This window comes from Eschrichtius robustus, chromosome 11, assembly GCF_028021215.1.
Source record: "Eschrichtius robustus isolate mEscRob2 chromosome 11, mEscRob2.pri, whole genome shotgun sequence".
In the NCBI taxonomy this organism is placed as follows: domain Eukaryota; kingdom Metazoa; phylum Chordata; class Mammalia; order Artiodactyla; family Eschrichtiidae; genus Eschrichtius; species Eschrichtius robustus.
This window is the reverse complement of record NC_090834.1, coordinates 100,545,959-100,564,381: the sequence shown is the minus strand read 5'-3', so window position 1 is coordinate 100,564,381 and position 18,423 is coordinate 100,545,959. Positions and strand designations below refer to the sequence as shown.

Genomic DNA, 18,423 nt, shown 5'->3' with positions numbered 1-18,423 from the left:
GTGGGATCTTCCCGGACCAGGGATCGAACCCTGCATTGGCAGGCAGATTCTTAACTACTGCGCCACCAGGGAAGTCCCTAGGCCTTCTTGATGGGAAAGTGGGGACAGGGATGGAGCTGATGCCAAGTAAGCCCGCCTCTCCCCTCCTCTTGGTGAAGAACCTTGGTCAGGTACCTAGGGAGTCCTGAGGACCAGTGACGTGGACCCCTTGGAGAGTCGCAAGTGTGGATGCAAAAAATCAGTGAGGATGTAGGTGAAATAGATCTAATGGTGAACCCAGACCTGTGAATCCCTGGTCTTTGCTGCAAGTAAAGAAACACTTGGGCGTCTGGGATTCCACTGACAGGAAGGAAGCTGGCTAGTCTTAGTGGGAAGGGGATATAAAGCAAAGAGTTAGACTACACAGGGGAGGAAACTGAATGCTCAAGAAGTTCTTCCCCAAGAGAAGTGGACTCACCAGAGATCAATGGATCAAAAAATGTCTCTATTCATCCTTCTGCCCTCCAGACTAGATCAGGAATTCCCTGAAGGCAGGGATCTTGTCCAGTATCTTTCTCTTCTCCCAGCACTCAGCATAAAGCCTGGAACTCAATTAATATTGGCAGGATACATGGATGGATGGATGGATGAATGTATGGATGGATAAGTGGATGGATGGATGGATGGATGGATGGATAAGTGGATGGATGGATGGATGGATAGATGGATGAATGGATGAATGGATGGATGGATAGGTGGATGAAAAGGACCAATGGATGAACAGATTGATAGCTGGACATCAAGTGGATAAACAGATGGAAATGTGGATGAATAACAGATTGATGGGCTGATATATGAACATATAGATGGCTACTTGGACAAGTAGATAAACAAATGGGTGGATGGATGACAGACTAACAGATAAATGGATGAATGAATGCACAGTTGGATAAACTGATAGACAAATGTATGACTGGATTGGTGGGTGGATAGATGGATCGACAAACAGACAGATAAACAAATGGATGGGATAATAGATGAATGGATGGACAGACAGGAAAAGTTTGTAAACTAGGAAGACTAGATTGATATTAAGGCATTGTTAAGGGGAGGAGACACTGAGAAATCTGGGCTGGGAGTAGAGCACCTAGGGATTTGGAAGAAGCGGTGGTACTTAGGAAGCTGGGAGGGGAGGGTGTAAGAACGCTTCTGGTGGAAGGGAAGCTGGTGGAGGGAAGAGGAAAGCGGCGCTGTGCTGAGGACCCTGCCCGGGAGCCCAGCCCCAGGCTGGATAGAACCCAGGGGTTGGGGTCCTACGGGCCCAGGAAGAGCCAGGCCTGGCACTCTGCTGGATCAGAGCCCTCAGCCAGCCAGGCTGACCCCAGAAAGCAGAGACCCCAAGAGGCCACCCTTAACAGCTCTGACCCCAAGGAAGTGACTGTTGGCCACGTGGGGGTCTCAAGAGAAGCAGGTATTTGTGGGGTTAGGGGTTAGAGGTTAGAGAGCCTCTGCAGGGCCTGGGCGCAGGAAAGGCCTCTGGTGGTGGAGCCAGCCTTCCTCCCTCCCACTCTTCCTCCCCACCCCAGCCCTCAAGGCCGCCCCTCACAGTCCCAGCTTCCTCTGGGCAGGGGGCCTGGCCCCCATGGCCTCCCAGGCCAGCCCCTGGAGCACCACCTGCCCCAGCCGGCCAGAGACTTCCTGTAGCGCAAGAGATTTATGCAAACGGGCTGGGGTGGTGATGTCACCCCAAGGGGACTATCTCCCAGCGGCAGGCCTTCGATAAAATCAGGAACTTGCGCTGGCCCTGCAATGTCAAGGGAGGGGGCTCACCCAGGGCTCCTGTAGCTCAAGGGGCAGGCCTGAGCCCTGTACCCGCCCTGAGTCCGTCCAGCCCCCGACGGGGCGCCCCATCCCCAGGGGCTCCGCACTGGCCCCCACCAAGGCAGGGGACCTGACCGGCTCGGAGCTCGGCTGGATGTTACAGGCGTGCAAAATGGAAGGGTTTCCCCTCGTCCCCCCTGTGAGTATTGGGACTCCTCCACCAGCCCAACCTGTGGCCCTCGGACGCCCGCCAGCTTGCCTGCCAGCCCGCCGGCTGCCCTCCCACTATCAGTGGGAAGTTGGTGTTTCCTCCCTGGAGCTCCCGGCCTGAGACCCAGCAAGGGGGCCATTGGCTTCCTCGGAGCGTGCCCTGGCGGGCTGAGGGCTGAGCCCATGGTGGAGCTGTGATCGGTGGGGCCTGAACGGTTATTTATAGATGGGGCTTGGGTGGCAGGCCGGAGCTCCACGGCAGGGTGCTGGGCTGAGGATGGTGAGGGTGGCGGCAGGGAGGTGGTGGCGGAGGAAATGGGGAGACTGGTTGGGGGGGGATGCCAGTCCCCAGGACAGTACGGGCTTGAGGACGGGCGGCAAGAGGCCAGAGGTGGCCTGGGTGCTTCTGGAGACTGAGGCTGCCTTAAGCCTGGGTCCCCACCAGCCAGCCTGGGGCCTGGCACAGAGGACACTGTTGTTGACCCAAGGGCCTGGGGCTTGGGCCCTGGGCCCTGAGTGGCAGAGGCAGGGGTCGGGGCAGGCGCTGGGCCGGAGCAGTGAGGGGAGCAGAGACTAGCCACGCAGTTAGGGGTGGGCTCTGGCTGGGGATCAGGGAGTGGAGGGCAGGGGTTGGTGCTGGGCACATCCCGGGGCTGAGATTGGGGCTGGGGTAGGGGCTGGGGTAGGAGCTGGGAGAGGTCAAGGGGGGAGCCTGGGGTGGGGGCAGGGCTGAGGCTGGAGGTGAAGAAGCAGGAGTCCCGGGGGACCCCGGGGAGGGAAGGGCAGCCGTCTGGGGCAGACCCCCTCTGCTGCTGCTCTCAGTGACAGTTGCAGCCTTCGGCAGGTGTCAGACCCGGGTCCCTCTGAGAGGACCCCTCTCCCTTTTCCCACCCTGTCCCAACTCAGCCAGGGTGGGGAGCTCTGGGGGGAGACGGGAAGGGCTTGGCAGGGCCTGCCCACCTGACTCAGCTTTCCCGGCCTAGAGGCAGCTCCCTTACCCCCGCCCCACCCCAGCCGGGCCTCAGAGCCTGGGGGAGGCACCCCGGGCTTGACATCCTGCTGTGGGGTTGCACTGCCTGCAAGCCCAGTGCCAGGTTCCTCCCTGGGCCGGACACAGAACCAGCACCTGGCCCTGGCCCACCCTCCCCCGACCTGGGGGCCGGCAGGGGTGACAGAGGTGGTCCCGAGAAGAGCCAGCTCTGCCTCCAGAAAGCCACAGGCCCTGGGGTTCAGCCACCCTGTCTCTGACCCTTGACCTCTGAATCTCTGAACTCCAGCTAGAGCGGGGCAGGAGGCACATCCTATTGGGCTCCCACACCTCGCCCCAGCCCAGGGGCTACTCGGAGTGGGTCCTTGGAGGGTGGGCTACCAAGGCAGCCCTAGTTGCCAAACCAAGCCCTGAGGGCCAGAGTTACTGTTGTGCAATCCTCGGGCACACACTGTGCGGGGGAGGAAAGGCCTGATGACCGTTGGGAAGCCTCCGGGTGTGCATTCCCTGTGCCAGTGGGGCGGGGCGCGGGGAGGAAGACCAGGGAGCATCCCAGGGAGGGTGTCGGGAGGAGGGGGAGGAGGGAGAGGTCCCCAAACCTGCCTTGCCTGGGTGAGTCCTGTAAAATCCATCAGTGTGAACGGCCACTGGTCATGGTGGTGGCCCTGGGCACCGGCTAAGAGAGAGAGTGGGTGTCAGGGCGGGGCTGTAGCAGGAGGACAAGCGTGTGTGCCGTGGGGTGAGTGTGGCGTGTGAGTGACCGAGGAAGGGCGCGGGTATGAATGTGTGGGTTAGTGCACTTGCAGGCAAGTGGGTGGATGCGTGCGTTAATCCCAGTGACCCTGCGTGTGCCTACAGGTGGGTGCATGATGGTGTGTGTGTGTGACGACAAGTGTGTGTAAGTGTGAGTGCCCCCTAGAGCGAGTGTGAGGGCTGTGAGTGGACGAGGGGGTGAGAGTTCGCATGTGGGAGTGTGGGTAGAAGTGTGTCATGGGGAGTATGTATGTATTTGGGGGGTGTAGGCATATCAGTGTGACCGTGAGAGGGTGAGTGTGTGGGGCTGGGATCCGGGCACATGCTGGAATGTGAGTATGAGTGTGAGGTGACGTGGGGAGCAGCTGGGCTGTCCTCTCAGACCTGGTCCTCTTTTGACCTCTGACCTCCAGGGTCCCTGTCACCCCCTTTCTGCAGGAGCCAAGGCTCTTGCTCCCCTGGGTCCCCCTCTTCCACTCTCTGTGGCCTCTCCCAGTTCCAAGCAGAGAGAGGGCTGTAAGCCTGATACAGATGGTCTCCTGGCCACAATCCCAGCCCTGACACCCTCCTCTCTCAGCAGCCATCGGAAGATCTAGTTCCTTATGACACGGATCTCTACCAACGCCAAACGCACGAATATTACCCCTATCTCAGCAGTGATGGAGAGAGCCACAGCGGTGAGTACCGGGCCCCGGCCCAGCCCCACTTCCCCAGCCTGGCCTGCGCACCTGAGCACTGCTGGGTTCCGGGGAGAAGGGAAAGGAGCCTCGTTCCCAGGGCTTCTTTGGAACTCTGAGAATCAGATCCAGTTAGCTCTTGGGGATGTGAATTCACTACCCTGATCCCCGACACTCCTGCTTCCCAACACCCCACACCCCCAGGCTGCATTTATGGAGCATGCTTGGCGTATCCAGGCACAGGTTAGCTTCTTCCACATCTATCTTCTTGCCCAACACTTTTGGCCTTTTGACACACGAGGAAACAAGCTAAGCGGCTACGGGACTTGTACAAGGTGGCACAGCCGGTCAGTGGGACCCAGCTCTGTCGGTCTGCTCCAGGTCCAGTGCTTTCTCACCTTCCCCTCCCCCAATTCCCCGTCTTCCTCTCCGTTCTTGTCTCACACACACACACTCCCCCCCATCTCCTTGCTGGTGCAGCCCCGCTCCCTGCTGTGTGTGGCGAGCAGAATTTGTCTATTGGCATTTGGGCTGGATAATTCTACGTTGTGAGGCCTGTCTTGTGCATTGTAGGATATCTGGCAGCATCCATGGCTTCCACCCACTAGATGCCAGCAGTACTGCCAATCACGACAACCAAAAATGTCTCCAGCATTGCCAAGTGTCCCCTGGGGGGCAGAACCGCTCCTATGTGAGAGCTGCTGAGCTAAAGGAAAGGCTCTGAGGACTCCCTCATTCAGCAGGGGCTGAAGCCCGCAGTCTGTTCGGGATGGGGGCGAGGATGGGGCCTGGGCCAGGGGCGTTTTCCATCTGGGCCTAACTGTGCTCCCCCAAAGCCCAGCCTTGATCCTGAAGCAAATTCAGGGGAGGAGAGAGAGGCCTTCAGTGCCTGGGACCTGGGCAGGGAGATAAGAGAGGTTACCTGAGGTGGATCTTGGTATAGTGATGGGACATCTCTGGACCGAAGGCCAGGTGGCCCAGTTAACGGGTCTTCACTGGAGGATTCTTTGGGGGGGTCTGAGACCTGGGCAGGCCAGACACTGGGGTTTCTGCAGTCCCAGAGGGACAGGCATGCTATGTGCCACAGCTGAGGAAGGTTTCACACCTGAGGGCCACACCTGGGAGCCAGTCACACCTGTAGCTCCCTTCTGCTGGCACATCTATGGCAGTTTAAACCTGACGGCCACACCCAGAGATGCCATTTGTGGTGAGTCCTTATTTAGGGCCCTCACATCCAGATGCCAAACCTTGCAAACAGTTTCAGCTGGAACTCACACCTGACAACTACTGTAAAGACTATACCTGGAAGCTGTGTCTTGAGAGTAGGTGGTGGATGTACTTCAAGGTCATTTCTGGGAACACACAGGCTTCTTTCAGAACGCTAGGGCTAGAAAGTCTTTAAAAATATCCTTTTTCTCATCCGTTTAAGCTTGTTTATAATTCTACAAGAAATGCATCCTCTCTGTGGAAAATCCAGACAATTTAGAGAGTGTCCCTCATCCAACTCTATCCCCAGATCCCCCCCACCCCCTGCCAGGGTCAAGGGCTGGGTCTCCCTGATCCAGAGACCTGCGGGCACACCCTTCCACCAAGCAGTTCGGGACCAGAGAAGGTCCCTGCTTGAGGACTGGCGCCCCCTGGTGGCTTCAGGCAGCAGGACAGCTCGGGTCCCAGCAAGCTCAGGGCTACCTCTGACCCCTTCCAGCATTAGGGATCCTTTCTCCTCTGGCCTGACCCCTTCTCAGTTTCACTGGGTTTGGGTGCATTTCTCTTGGGTCTATTGAAGCCTCATTTTCTCCTCCTGTGATATGGGTGTGCTATGGGTTTATATATCTAGAAACCAGCTAGGCCTGGGGTGGGCTGATGGAGTGAGCACTTTAGAGAAAGCCAGTGCTTTCCTGGCTCAGTGATCAGGCAGATCCCTTATATCTGGGGTGGGGCTCTAGGAATGACTCCTAATTGGATGTGTGAGCTCCCCATTTGGGTCCTTCAGACCCAAACCCTTCATAGACTCCTCCAGCGTCCCCAGGTGTTCTGGTCCCTATTCACCAACCCCCGCCTCCCTGCCACACCCCTGCCATCATGGCCCACCTGGCCATCTGTTCTGTCCCTTCTTAATATCTGTTGGAAGGTATTCTCTGAGGACTCAAGAGTAGAGACACCCGCACATTCTCCCACCTGTTCCTGCATGTCCTCTGCATCTGTATTTTTAGGTGGTGAGGCTTAGTGAAAAGGCACTGGGGCCAGACCTGGGTCTAGTCCTGGCTCCATCACTCACTAGTGTGTAACCTTGGAGCAAGTGACTTAACCCCTCTGAACCCCTGTTTCTTCACCTATAAAACTGAGGGCATGAAGACACTCCACAGAGCTGCAATGATTAAATGAGGTTAACACATGTAATATATGAGGTAATATACTGAGTACAAGGCCCAGTAAACTTTCAGGACATAGTAGGTTAGCTTTACTGAATCCCCCCAGGTGGGAGGGATGAAGCAGCTGAGAGAGTAGAGAAGCACAGAAGGTTCTGTGACAGATCAACTGGGTCATTTTCCAATGGCCCAGATGACAGCCAGCCAGGCACCCACTCACCCATCCATCCACTCCCCTCCCATCCACCCAGCCACCTACTCACCCACCCATCCTTCCAACGCTTATTGTACAATCCACTTGTCCACTCATCCCCTCATTTGTCCATCCATCAAATAACCTCTGATTACATGCCATGTGCCAGAAACTGTTCTAGGCACTGGAGGTTCCATGAGGAGCAGGCCAGGCAAGGCCACTGCTCTTGTAGAGCTTACAGTGAGGGAGAGAGACAGTGAACAATCAAATTAACAGACATGTACTAATAAGTCCTATGGAAAGTAGAGTAATGTGATTCGGAGTGTCTAGGTGGGGGACACTTTAATTGGGTGGTCAAGGAAGGCCTCTGAGGAGGTGGCAGTTGAGTGGAAATCTGAGTGCAGGGAAGGAAAGTGAATGTCAAGGCAGGTAGGGACAGGTGTTCTAGGGAGAGAGAACAGCAAGTGCAAGAGCAGGAGGGACCTCCTCCGAGGACCAGAGTGGCCAGTGAGCACAGGCAGAAACAAAATGAAGCCAGAAGGGTCTGCAGGGGGCAGATCACGCAGGGCGTGTTGGCCGTGGCAGAAGTTTGGGTTTTATCCTGCATCTAATGGGAAGCCATTGGAGGGTTCTGAGCAGGGAAATGACATGATCTGAATAACCTGTGTGTGTGTGTGTGTGTGTGTGTGTGAGTGTGTGTGTGGCGAAAATCTAAATAAATTGTAAGTGTTTAATTTTAATTATTAAAACAAGAAATGCCCATTGCAAACAATTTAAAAATACAACAGCATATCAAGTGAAATATTACCCTCTTCCCGTTCTTACTCTTCCCTGACAGCACCTTGGTCTATCCTTGCAGATATTTTATTTGACATGTATAATCCTGTATGTTTGTAAGTGTATATGTCCACATGTGCATATTCTATCCATTCAAAAATGGACTGTAGTATCATGCTGTTCTGCAATCTGCTACTTTTTACATAAACCTATCATAGTCATTCCTCCATGGCATACATAGCAACCAGAGATAGATAAAAGCTATTTCTCCAGTCTTTCTATTACAGGACTATGTAAGTGTATATATGAAGATCTGAAATAGAGACTTAGAACAGCATTTATTTATTCATTCACAAACATTTATTGAGTACTTTCTATATGCTAGGTGGAGATGAATCTAGCTTGATTTTTTACTTTGAGGCATCTATTCACTTGTACTATGAAAGATGAGAACTTGACTTTCTAGGTATTTATAACACACACACACACTCACACTCACACTTCTCCACATATACCAAGATACTTATAGTAACTTTTTTCCTTCTTTTTCATTTTATTGCTGTAACGGGCATACAACATAAGTGTATAAGTTTACGGTGTGACAGCATAATGACCTCACACACATGTACATTGTGAAATGATTACCACATAAGTTTAGTTAACATCCATCATCTCATATAGTTACAAAAAATTGTTTTTCCGGGCTTCCCTTGTGGCACAGTGGTTAAGAATCCGCCTGCCAATTCAGGGGACATGGGTTCGAGCCCTGGTCCAGGAAGATCCCACATGCCGCGGAGCAACTAAGCCCGTGCGCCACAACTACTGAGCCTGCGCTCTAGAGCCCGTGAGCCACAACTACTGAGCCCTCGTGCCACAACTAATGAAGCCCGGACGCCTAGAGCCTGTGCTCCGCAACAAGAGAAGCCACCGCAATGAGAAGCCCGCGCCCCACAACGGAGAGTAGCCCCCGCTCGCCACAACTAGAGAAAGCCTGCACGCAGCAACGAAGACCCAACGCAGCCAAAAAAAATAAATGATAATAAATAAATTTTAAAAAAAAATTTTTTTCCCCTTGTGATGAGAACTTTTAGGCGAAACTCTCTTGACTTTCGAAGTTGCCACACAGCAGTGTTAACTATAGTCATTGTGTACATAACATCCCCAGGACTTATTTATCTTACACCTGGAAGTTTGTACCTTAGACCACCATCACCCAATTTCCCCTGTCCCTCTCCCCACCATTACTTCTGGCAACCACAAATCTGATCTCTTTTTCTGAATTTAGCTTTTTTTAGATTCCACCTATAAGTGAGATCATACAGTGTTTGTCTTCCTCTGTATTCTAACTTTTGTTAAATCAGTATCTGAATTTTCCGTTATTAGGACCATGTGAATATTACTCACAGCCGAGCCACGTGGCGTACTTTGATTACCTGCACTTTCTCGTCGCTGTGTTTCTGAGGGTCAGTGTGGCAGGGAGATGGAGCCCTCACGCTGCAGCCAGGCTGCTGGGAGTCACGCCCCATCTCCTCGCTACTGGGTGGGGTGACCTCGGGCAAGAGGTCTCACCCCTCTGTGCCTCAATTTCTTTCTTTTTATAAATTTATTTATTTATTTTTGGCTGCGTTGGGTCTTCGTTGCTGCGCGCGGGCTTTCTCTAGTTGCAGAGAGTGGGGCTGCTCTCCGTCGTGGTGTGAGGGCTACTCATTGCGGTGGCTTCTCTTGTTGCAGAGCACAGGCTCTAGGCTCACAGCCTTCAGTAGTTGTGGCATGCGGACTCAGTAGTTGTGGCGCATGGGCTTAGTTGCTCCGTGGCATGTGGGATCTTCCCGGACCAGGGCTCGAACCCGTGTCCCCTGCATTGGCAGGCGGATTCTTAACCACTGCACCACCAGGGAAGTCCCTCAACTTCTTCTTAATGATACCTACTTCACAGGATTGCTGTAAGGATGGAATGAGTTACTACAGTTAAAATGCTTAGAACAGTGAACACTATATAAGGATTTATTACTCTTCTCATTATACTCTCCTAAGAAAGGATGTATGGGAGGTAAGGTTTTGTTCTTGTTGTTTGTTTTACCTGGTGTCTTTATGCGCTCACTTGATTAACAGTAGTTTGGCTGTGTACAGAAATCTAAGTTAAAAATCATTTTTTTTCTCACTGAAATTGAAAGCATTTCTCTACTGTCTTCTGGTTACTAGAGCTTTTCTTAGGAAATCTGATGTCATTCTATGTCCTCTTTTTGAATGTAACCATTTTTGGGTTTTTTTTTCTTTTCTGTTTGGTTTTGTTTTGTCTCTCTGGAAGTTTTCAGTATCTTCTCCCAATACCTAGTGGTTCCACTGAATAAGCTTTTAAAAAGATCACTCTGGCTGCTGTGTGGAGAATAGATGGAGAGGAGACAAGAGTAGGAACGGGGGGAGAGCCCAGTAGAAAACCACTGGAATAATCCAGGCGAGAGATGATGGTGGCTTGGACAAAGGTGGTGGCGAGAGAGACAGAAAGGAGCAGACAGGGACTTCCCTGGCAGTCCAGTGGTTAGGACTCTGTGCTCTCGCTGCTGAGAGCCCGGGTTCGATCCCTCGTTGGGGAACTAAAACCCCACAAGCCGCACAGCGTGGCCAAAAAAAAAGAAAAGGAAAAAAAAGAAAGGAGCAGACAGATTTAGGATAGATTCTGAAGGTGGGGCTCATAGGATTTGCTATTTATTATTATTACTTTTAAACTGTGATAAAACGCACATAATATAAAATTTACTATCTTAATCATTTTCAAATGTACAGTTCAGTGGCATTAAAAACATTCACATGGTGCAACCGTCACCACCAACCATCTCCAGAACTCTTTTCATCTTGCAAAACTGACACCCTGTACCAATTAGACAATAACTCCCCATTGTCCCCTCCCCTCAGACCCTGGCAACCACCATTCTACTTTCTGTTTCTATGAACTTGACTACAGTAACTACCTCATATTCATGGAATCATGCAGTATTTCTCTTTTTGTGACTGACTTATTTTACTCAGCATATAATATCCTCAAGGTTCATCGATGTTGCAGCATAGGTCAGAATTTCCTTCCTTTTTAAAGCTGGATAATATTCCATCGTATGTATATACCACATTTTGTTTATCCATCCGTTGGTGGACACATGGCTTGCTTCTACCTTTTGGCTATTGTGAATAATGCTGCTGTGAACATGGGTATAAAAATATCTTTTTGAGATCCTGCTTTCAGTTCTTTTGGGATATATACCCAGAAGTGGAACTGCTGGATTATAAGGTAATTCTATTTTTAATTTTTTGAGGACCCACCATACTGTTTTCCATAGTGGCTGCACCATTTTACATTCCTACCAACACTGAACAGGGATTCCATTTCTCCACATCCTTGCCAACACTTGTTATTTTCTGTTCTTTTAACCATTTTTTAAATTGAAGTATAGTTAATTTACAATGTTGTGTTAGTTTCAGGTGTACAACAAAGTGATTCACTGAGTCATATATATTCTTTTTCAGATTCTTTTCCATTATAGGTTATTACAAGATATTGAATATAATTTTCTGCACTATACAATAGGTCCTTGTTGTTCTGTTTTTTGATAGTAGCCATCCTAATAGGTGTGATAGGATTTGCTATTTGCAGTGGGATTGTTGAAGGAAATGTAGCTCCAAAGTATGACCCTTCTCTTGTCCTTCTATCTTTCCAAACACTTATTCATCTTTTCACACAATAGACCATCCACCAATTTATTCACATATTCATCTAATCATCCATTCATTCACCTTTCCAAGTGTTCTTCCTTCCCCCTACCAAACCCTCCGTGCATCTCCCACTGACTTATACATCTAATAAATATATGCTAAGCATCTTTTACATGCCAGGCACATTGCTAGGTGCTGTAGAGTGAATAAAACACAGGTCCTATATCTTTGTAACAAGGGAAATAACTAAAACCTTAATAGTTAGGATACGATGTAGAAAGTAACAAGGAACAAGAGACCCGGAACTCTCTGTTCTCTGGCCCTCAGTTTCCATATCTGAACAATTTGCAGGAGGGCTGGGCTTAAGGAGCCCTCGTCCAATGGTCTGTGATTTCCTGTGAAGGTTTTCTTCTCATCCCTTGCTTTCTTAATTCCTCATCTTCCTTCTCTTATCTTGATCTTACTTCTCCTTCCCTGGGGTGAGCCCTGGCTTCAGGCTGGGGTTTCTGCTCTGAGGAGGAAAGGTCAACTGAATGACACTTAAGGCTTGAATTTTGTGTATGTTGGGGGGAGGGGGGTGGGGGGTTGTTTTAAATATCATTTTATTTTTGTCCTAGTGACATGCAGGTATTAGTGACACCAAAAAACTGAGTTAGAATAGGGATGTGTGGGCAGGACTTTGGTCCCAGATTGGGAGCTGGTTTAGAGGGAGGAAGTGAAAGATTTTGGTAAATGGGTAATTGCTGGCTGGATGAATGAAGGTTCAGTGATGGATGGAAGGATGGATGGATGGATAACGGATGGATGGATTAAATGATGGATGATGAATGGGTGGATGATGGATGGATTATGGTTGGATGATGGATGGACAGATGGACGGATGGATGGGTGGATGGATGGATGATAGGTGGATGATGTTGGATGATGAATAATGAACGAGGGGTAAATGATGGTAGACGGAGAGATGGATAAGAGCAGCCTGTAAATTCTCTCTGTCACCATGGGCCTTACTTAAAGCTTTCATTAGCAGTCTTTTTCCTTAGAGGTGGTATGGCATAGTGGTAAGAGTTTAGTCCCTGGAGTCATACATAGGTGGGTTTGGATCCTGACTCTACCAATGACTGTCCGTGGACAAGGGACTTAATGTCTTTGAGTCATAGTTTCCTCATATGCAAATGGAAGATCATACTATAGTGGCCACCTTGTCAGAGCTAAGGTGAGGATTCAATGAGATAATGTGGATTAAGTACTTAGCACAGTGCCTGGTACATAAAAAACACATTAAAAGTTAACATTTATTGGTCACTTAATCAAATATTGATTGAGGCCTAGTATGTGTTGGGTGCCTAACAGGCTGTAGAAGGGAGGGTCCAGAGCTATCTCCAGATATGCAAATGACACTATATTCTTTTGAGGAGCAGAGTCATGCTAAAGGGGCATAAGTTGCAGGATAGTCTGGGTGACCTCTTGAAGTGACAAAAAGGGATAAAGCAATGCATTCATGAACAGTCATCCAGAAATGAGGTCCAAAGAGCCCAGGGGTGCTGACATTTGCATTAGAATGGACTCCTGGCATTGTGTTCCTTCAGAGGGCCCCATCCTTGGAAGTCTCTGCCTGCCAAACAGACAGCATTTATTACATAAATGCCTGAGCTCTCAAATCAAGGGTGAAGGCGAGGTTTCCGTTGGGCTTTTTGAAACCTTAAGTGTAGCCCAAGAGTCTCTGTTGCAGCTTTCAGGGGACCCTGGGGCAGGGTTCCAGAGCCTCAGCGAGCCAAGGGACCTCCTTAGGATCCTCTTAAAGGCCAGATTCCCAGGTCTCCTATTGGCGCTGCTGATTCTGTGGGTCTCCAGTGGGCCCCAAACCTGCAGGCTTTTCCAGCCCCCAAAGTGACTCTGATGTGGGTGTACTGAGACCTGCTATGGAAAGTGCTGGCCTCAGGCTGTGCCCACCAGAGTGAGCCCGTGGGTCTCATGAGGAGCTAGAACAGAGGTGGGGAGCAGGAGAGAAAGACAGAACTCAGGGGCTCCCCAACCCAGAATTGGAGTTGGTGTGAGCGTGTGGGGTTGGTGGGCAGGATAAGGCATTCTATAACGATCTGGGCACTTCAGCCTGGGCAGGAGAAGGCAAAAATGGGAAGGGTCAGGAGTGGGGCTGGAGGGCAGTTCTACAGCTAAAGAGGAACCTGGATCCACTCACCAAATCCCAGAGCCACAAAGAGCCCCTCTCTAAAAGACAAAGCCAACTCTCCCAAAGCAAGTGGAGAATTTCTGGGTCTTGTTAACTCACAGCAAGATGAAAGTACAAATTCAATGTTGCCGTGTTTTGTTTTCCCTTCAGATTTGGATAATTTTCTGAAGGAGAGTCAGAGTTCTTAAGAGGATAGGATTTGCTCATTCATCCATTCATCCAGAAATGTCTGTTCAGTGCCTACTGCGTCTAGACACTGGGAACACAGAGGCGAACAAAACCAGTCCCTGCCCTCGGTGCGACGCTGGGCCCCCAACTCCAGCCTCTGGGAGAAAGTGACAGCCAGGGCCCTCAAACTCTTTCTCTGGGCCACAGACTAAGGTGGCAGGGAGCAAGGGAAGATGAGGAACTAACACATATTAAAGCATCTGCTGTTCGCTCAAGTGCTGATTTAGGTTCTCTAAAGAGAGCATTAAACATTAATAATACTAATTACTCTAATGATGATGATAGTTAATGTTTTACTGAGTCTTATTTTGTGTCATGTTCTGTTCTAAGTGCTTTGCGGGCATTAGCTCATTTAATCCTCACAGCAAGCCTATGAGATGGGTGTAATTATTAGCTCCATCTCACAACTGAGGCAACAGGCATAGAGAAGTAGAATGACCTGTGTCGCTCAGGGCTAAGTGGCAGAGTCAGGATTCGAACCCAGCTCTGGCCAAATCATGTACTTTCTCTCTCCTATGCCATGTGGCTTCACGGAGGTGGGAGCCTGGATTGTGGGTTCAAATGATTCCACACGTGGACCGGACCTCAGTAACCACTCAGTTGGGTCTCTGACTTTTGCAGTGGGGAATCAGAGGCTCAGGGAGATAAAATGTCTTGTCCAGGGTCACACAGCAAAGCCACCAGAGAGCAGGATTCGAAAGTGAGTCTCCTGATGACCAGTGCAGAGCCAAAACAACACATGTCATTTCTTAGGGATGTGTGAGTGAGTACGTGTTTGTGAGAAAGAAACAGAAAGAGGGAGACAGACACACACACACACACACACGCGCGCGCACGCACGCGCACACACGCATGCGCACACACACGCACACCAGGCTGGTGATGGTCCCTCTACGGGGCCCTGTGCTTGTCCTGGAGACACCATCCTGACTTAGCACCCTGTACACTCCCTCTTTGGTCACACGAGAAAATCCCTCTGGTCACTTTATCACCACATCTTCTTTTGGACCCCAGGAAGTCCTCAGACATGTGGCAGTTTTTGTTCCTGGAAATGGTGCCCAGAGAAACCATGTTGAAGGCCGGCTCCAGTCCCAGGCAGGGCTCCCAGTGGCACGTAGCTATTCCCCAAACTCAAAGCCACCCTACCGCAAACTCTGAAGGCACCCACCAGGGAGTTTCTGGGAAAGCCTCGGGTCCCGGCAATTTTGCTGGAACACAGGTGGAGCTGCCCAAGGACATGGCCTTGAGTGGGCGGTACCGGGAGCCCAGACAAGTTCTGGCGTGTGAGGAATGTCAACCCTGTGACTTTGCAGTCACACCTTGGCCATGTGACAAGGCCGTGAGCTGTGACGGTGGGCAGCCAGTCAGCTCAGGAACCGCTGCTGTGTCTTAAGGGGAGGAGAGGGGACTCAACATTCCCCAAGGGCCGACTCTGGGGCTAGGAGGTTTTACAACTGTGAACTCATTTGTATCCCCCCGGTAACTATTATCCCCACTTTATAGGTGAGTCAACGGAGGCCAGAGGGGTCCATGCACGTGTTTGAGGTCACACGCAAAGTAAACGGCAGAGCCAGGATTCGGACTCTTTGGTTCAAAGGCCTGCGTCCTTGTGATCGCATGCGTGGCAGGGTAGAACGGTTGTTGAGAACAAAGCCTTTGCCTCGGACCTGGGTCCCAGCTCTGCCACTGATGAGGCCTTTGACCGCAGGCGTGCTATGTAGCCCCTCCAAGCCTCAGTATCCTCATCTACAGAATGGGGGTCGGAAAACAACAGGGTGGGTGGTGAGATGATTAATGTCAACTTGCAGTCCAGCCTGGCCCGTGGCGATTATTATATGGTAACACGGCCTGGCATTATTATTATTATTATTTTAATTAATTAATTTATTTATTTTTGGCCGTGTTGGGTCTTCGTTTCTGTGCAAGGGCTTTCTCCAGTTGCGGCGAGCGGGGGCCACTCTTCATCGCGGTGCGTGGGCCTCTCACTATCGTGGCCTCTCTTGTTGCGGAGCACAGGCTCCAGACGCGCAGGCTCAGCAGTTGTGGCTCACGGGCCCAGTTGCTCCGCGGCATGTGGGATCTTTCCAGACCAGGGCCCGAACCCGTGTCCCCTGCATTGGCAGGTGGATTCTTAACCACTGCGCCACCAGGGAAGCCCACGGCCTGGCATTATTATTCTTTAATTAGCATAAGCTTTTCCTGCCCTGCCCTCCAGACCATTACTGGGACTTCCACCCCCACCACATGCACAGCGAGTTCGAGAGCTTCCCCGAGAACCACTTCACGGAGCTGCAGAGCGTGCAGGCCCCGCAGCTGCAGCAGCTCTACCGCCACATGGAGCTGGAGCAGATGCACGTGCTCGACACACCCATGGCGCCCACCCATGCCAGCCTTGGCCACCAGGTGCGTGCGGGGCCACCCGGCCTGGCCTGGCCCAGCCCGTGGCCTGTGGTGAGGCCGGCGCTTCACAGGAAGCTGAGGCGGGCTCTTACTCAACTTGGCTTCCTGCCTCACAGCGCCAACGGCCGCCTCCTGACCCGCCGACTGACCCTGTGACCCCACACCCCTTATCTCCTCCCGCCCCACCACGGACAGAGCCCAGATCATCCCCATGTCCCCACGGATCCTTCTGAGCCTGAAGGCCCGGCCCTGGGCCCTCCCGACCCCCAGTGGCCGCAACCACCATTCGCTGACCCCTCACGGATAGGGCACGCAAGTCCCTGCGCCCTGACCTCCACTGACCTCTGCGGCCCCTCCTCCTCCCCACCGACCCTAACCCCAGTCAGTGACCTCCACTGACCTTCACGACCCTCACGGACCTCCACCGCCTCTTCGCGCCCTTCACTCGCCTACCCAACCCCATTCGCTCCAGTGCCTGACTCTCTAGTGCCTCCTCACCCCGGGGCTGCTGCCGGTCCGTGCGCTTCCTTCCCCGGGCCACGCCGCCCCGAACCAGGGAGATGGGTGGGAATTCAGGGGCCCCTTGTCCCCATAACCTGCCCCCTGTGTGGGGTGACCCTGCCTGACCTGCAGGGTGCCCAGCCTTCCCCCAAATCCCTCTGCCCCGCGCCAGCACCCCCTCTTCTCTCATGCAGCCGACACCGACCCGGCAGCCCTGAGCTTTGAACTGCCCCTCAGTGACCTCAACCCTCCTTCCGCCACCTTTCCAGGTCTCCTACCTGCCCCGGATGTGCCTCCCGTACCCCTCCCTGTCCCCGGCTCAGCCCAGCTCGGATGAGGAGGAGGGCGAGCGGCAGAGCCCCCCACTGGAGGTGTCTGACGGGGAGGCTGACGGCCTGGAGCCAGGGCCTGGCCTCCTGCACGGGGAGACAGGTAGGGGGCCCAGTCCCACCCCCGACCCAGCCTGGGCCCAGCCGTGACCTGGTCCGTCCTTGCGCCCCGTACCCACCGCGGCCAAGGCCGACGGACTCGGCAGTCAAGCCACAGAGCTGAGTGCGTGTGTATGGGTGTGTGTGTGTGTGAGTGCGTGAGTGTTTGATGACATGTGTCTTCACGTGTGTTTCGGGAGGGCGCCTGGGACCGTCCCCGCGCATGTGTCTGAGCACGTGTGCCGAGGCCGAGCGTGGCAGTGGGTGTGCGCATGCTCGCTGGCGGCCTTTCCCCGGCGACCACCCCGGGGGTCCCAGGTCAGGGGGAGGCGGACTGGGTCCCCGCGTGGGCGCTGACCACCTCCGGCCGCAGGCAGCAAGAAGAAGATCCGCCTGTACCAGTTCCTGCTGGACCTGCTGCGCAGTGGCGACATGAAGGACAGCATCTGGTGGGTGGACAAGGACAAGGGCACCTTCCAGTTCTCGTCCAAGCACAAGGAGGCGCTGGCGCACCGCTGGGGCATCCAGAAGGGCAACCGCAAGAAGATGACCTACCAGAAGATGGCCCGCGCGCTTCGCAACTACGGCAAGACGGGCGAGGTCAAGAAAGTCAAGAAGAAGCTCACCTACCAGTTCAGTGGGGAGGTGCTGGGCCGCGGGGGCCTGGCCGAGCGGCGCCACCCGCCCCACTGAGCCCAGGCCCGAGCCCGCCGGGCCGCCAGGCCTCCCCTCTGGCCATAGCATTAACCCCTCGCCCGGCCGGACACAGGGGGGAAGCTCCCAGGGGCCAGGGGCAGGACTGGGGCGGGCCAGGCCTCGCCTCCCCGCCCACCCCCTCCTCCTCCAAGCCCCCGCCCACACCCCTGCTTCGCCTCCCACCAGGACTCCAGCCCCGGCTTCAGAAGGCCACCTGGGCGTCTGGCCCCAGCAAGGGTCAGCTTGCTTAGTACCAGGGGTGCTTCCTTGGGAGTTCGAAGTCATCATATTTGTGTAAATTGAACCTTCCTCTTTAAGCATCCCTTTCTCCCCACACCTCTCTCCCATCAGCTTCCTCAGGAATACCAGTTATTAAAATTATTCTCAGTGAGTCCTCTTGCGGCACAGAGAGTCTCGTTTAAAATTTTTTGTGCACCTTGTCTGCCCCCCCACCCCCATCTGATCTCTCTTTTTCTCACCTGTCCATCGGGCATTTACTAAGGATCC

General features: G+C 52.8%; 1 protein-coding gene across 2 annotated transcripts; it reads left to right on the top strand.

The window, feature by feature from the left end:
- The first annotated feature begins 1,929 nt into the window (after positions 1-1,929).
- Positions 1,930-17,913, top strand: SPI1 (Spi-1 proto-oncogene). 2 transcript variants are annotated; one of them, XM_068555956.1, is made up of 5 exons: positions 1,930-1,999; positions 4,329-4,428; positions 16,107-16,294; positions 17,062-17,224; positions 17,594-17,913. In XM_068555956.1, exons 1-5 carry the CDS (start codon positions 1,955-1,957, stop codon positions 17,911-17,913), a joined length of 816 nt encoding a protein of 271 aa, XP_068412057.1. In that variant the 5' UTR covers positions 1,930-1,954. The 2 variants fall into 2 exon arrangements, with proteins under 2 accessions (XP_068412057.1, XP_068412058.1); XM_068555957.1 differs by having other exon boundaries at positions 1,955-1,999; positions 4,332-4,428.
- Positions 17,914-18,423: the final 510 nt, after the last annotated feature.